A 2,557-nucleotide genomic window follows, 5' to 3' on the forward strand; every position below is an offset into this window, starting at 1 on the left:
GCGGTCCCCCAAGGGGGTGGGGTGGCGGGTCCCTCAGAGCTGGGTGGCCCTGCTGGGCCCTACTTGTCCCTCCACCCCCTCCCCCCCCGCTGGAGGCTCACTCGTGCTCCCCCCCGTGCTTCTCACCCACGACAGATATCAACCTGAATTCTCCCAACAAAGGTCTGCTGGCCGACAGCATGACGGACGTGCCGGTGGAGAGTGCCACTGTGGCCCGCCCGCCTGCTTGCGAGGGGCTGACACCGGCTGAGGAGGAGGAGCTGCGCACTGAGCTGGCCAAGGTATGGCGTGTGGTGCGGGCGAGAGCCCGGCCTGGGTCCCACACGCACTTTGGGGAGCTGGGGGCATGCCCCCTTCCACCACCTGGCCCATACTTTAGTGAATTGAGTCTGCTGCGAGGTGCTGGTGTGTCAGAGTCAATGCGCTGCTTGTGTGCGAGCACTGTAAGGGTGCATCTTCATGTGAGTTTTAATGCACATTAAAGCGTCACTCTAAAACAGTGCTTTTTACTTCGTGTGCGTTAAAAGAGGCTAATGTGCATTAAGCGTCGCTTAAAAACTGTTCTTTAGCTCGTGTGCATTAAGAGAGGCTGATGCACGTTGCCTGTATCTCACAACGGTGGTACTAGATTTAATGCATGTGAACTAAAGCATTTTAATGCACATGCAGCCTCCAGCATTTAGGGCATGTCTACAAGTGAGAGAGGAGCAGAGGAAAAATACCAGTCGGACCCAGCTCGCTCCCCTTTCAGCCTCTGCTCCCTGCTACAGTGTGACATGGGCTTGTTTGTTACCTGTAAAAGATTGCGGGCTGTCGCCCGCTGAGAAGGATCGTGAAGATGGCAGGCTGCTGAGACAGTAACAGCTCATTTCGTGGGATGAAGGAAAGGCACAAGAGGGGATGGGAGTGATGTTGGAGGCTCAGAGCGAGTGCACTGAGAAGGGATACTGAGCAGCATGCTCCATCCTTGGAGGTTTTTGAGACCCAGGTAGATGATGCCTTGGCTGGGATGATGTAGTTGGGGCTGGTGCTGCTTGGAGCAGGGGGCTGGACTAGATGTGACCTCCTGTCCTTCCAACTCCCATTGTGTGTGATTCTAGGACAGTGCCCACTGGCTCTTGAGAAAGTCCAAGGAATTAGCAGTTGCTGCCCAGTGAAACTGCCCAGAGACCTGAACAAACCAGGGACAGAAAAACAGTCCCACAGTTCCTGGTGGTCCATCTTACTGGTCAGATGGTTGGCCAGCTTGGCTGGGGCAAGGAGGAGTTTGATCAGGAGGTCCCAGGACTTGGTAGAGTTGTGGATGGGGAGTGTGGAAACTAAAAGGTGCAGGGAGTTGTGTAGCCGGAACCTCAGCAACAGGTTCTGGAGGAGGTGGGGAAGGGGCTGCAGCCTGGCACGCCCCACATAGGTGTGACCAGGGTCTCCCTCTGCTTGCAGAAGGGGCAGGTGTGGACAACATGGACCTCCAATGTGAGCCACAAAATGGCAGTTCTCTTATGTTCTTATTATGCTAACAGTAGGATGTTTGGAAGAGGCTATGGTGGCCTCACTCCATGCTGTAGCATAAATGACCTGTGAGCTTTATAGACTGGGATGCATCTGGTGTTTATTTTTCCCCTTTGGATTCAATTGTAGCACTTTCCCCAGAGGTGTCCTGACCTCAGAGGTTCAAGGAAAGCGATGGGTTTTCTCTCAGCTCAAGTTGAAGTCTAGTTTCAAGTGAATTTAGATGATGGATTTGTACAGGATGGTTTGGATGGGGATGATCCTGCCTCAGGCAGGGGGTTTTAGATGACCTTTGGGGGTCCCTTCCAGCCCAACATCTCCATGACTTCTTCTCCGTTCAGAAGAGAGAGCATTTCAAGTATGCGGAGCATGGAAGAGAAACTCCTTTGGAATAATGGCATTTAAAAGCATGCTTTTTTAAAACCTTTTAAAAATATTGTTTAGTTTGGAGTCTTTTATTTGCATACGAAACAACAGAAAGAGGAAGAGCTGCAGCTGTTGACTTGCAGTTTCTGGATGTGCTTTAGAGCCCTATTCTAATTCTGACTCAGGAGTCCAAGTACTGTTTCAAAAATGCAAATCTGCACTGTTGTGGCTAGCTAAGATTTTTCAAGTGTTTTGATGGTTGTGAGTTCAAACAGAATTGAAACTTAGAAGTAAACAACAAGGAAAGAAGAAGTATTAAGACAATGCGATTTTCTTTTTCTTTCCCCCCCTTCAGTAAAAACATGACAGAATTACAAAATAGACCCCATTTTGCTTGGAAGTAGGATTTGGCAGGGTTGTCAGGATAAGTGACCATTGCTCATGGCTTCTGGTTAATCTTTGTATAGCTTCCTAATTTTAAATCTGAATGTTACTAGTATCATCCAAAATTATATTGTCCAAGATACTGAAATTTAATGTAATTAGTCAAACTTTATAGATTTGAGGTTCTTGTTTGCATTTTTCTCCAGTGTATAAATATCCTGATTATTCTGAAAGAGCTGTGAAATATTCATTGGTAAGGGTCTTTTTTCATAGTTAACCATGGAGCCAAACTCTTCTC

The 2,557-nt window shown here is 48.6% G+C and overlaps 1 protein-coding gene across 3 annotated transcripts in view; it reads left to right on the forward strand.

Annotated features, from left to right (window-relative positions):
- Positions 1-130: 130 nt before the first annotated feature.
- Positions 131-2,557, forward strand: part of TPD52L2 (tumor protein D52 like 2) — a 28,038-nt gene continuing 25,611 nt past the window's right edge. For 2 of the 3 annotated variants that reach the window (XM_019510056.1, XM_019510058.1), the window contains exon 1: positions 131-281. In XM_019510056.1, the coding sequence (XP_019365601.1) occupies positions 180-281 (102 nt within the window). In that variant the 5' untranslated portion in view covers positions 131-179. The remainder of the gene's footprint in view (positions 282-2,557) is intronic. The other variant, XM_019510057.1, reaches the window with a different exon arrangement.

The sequence above is a fragment of the Gavialis gangeticus genome, unplaced genomic scaffold, assembly GCF_001723915.1.
Source record: "Gavialis gangeticus isolate Ggan-Ray unplaced genomic scaffold, GavGan_comp1, whole genome shotgun sequence".
In the NCBI taxonomy this organism is placed as follows: Eukaryota; Metazoa; Chordata; order Crocodylia; family Gavialidae; genus Gavialis; species Gavialis gangeticus.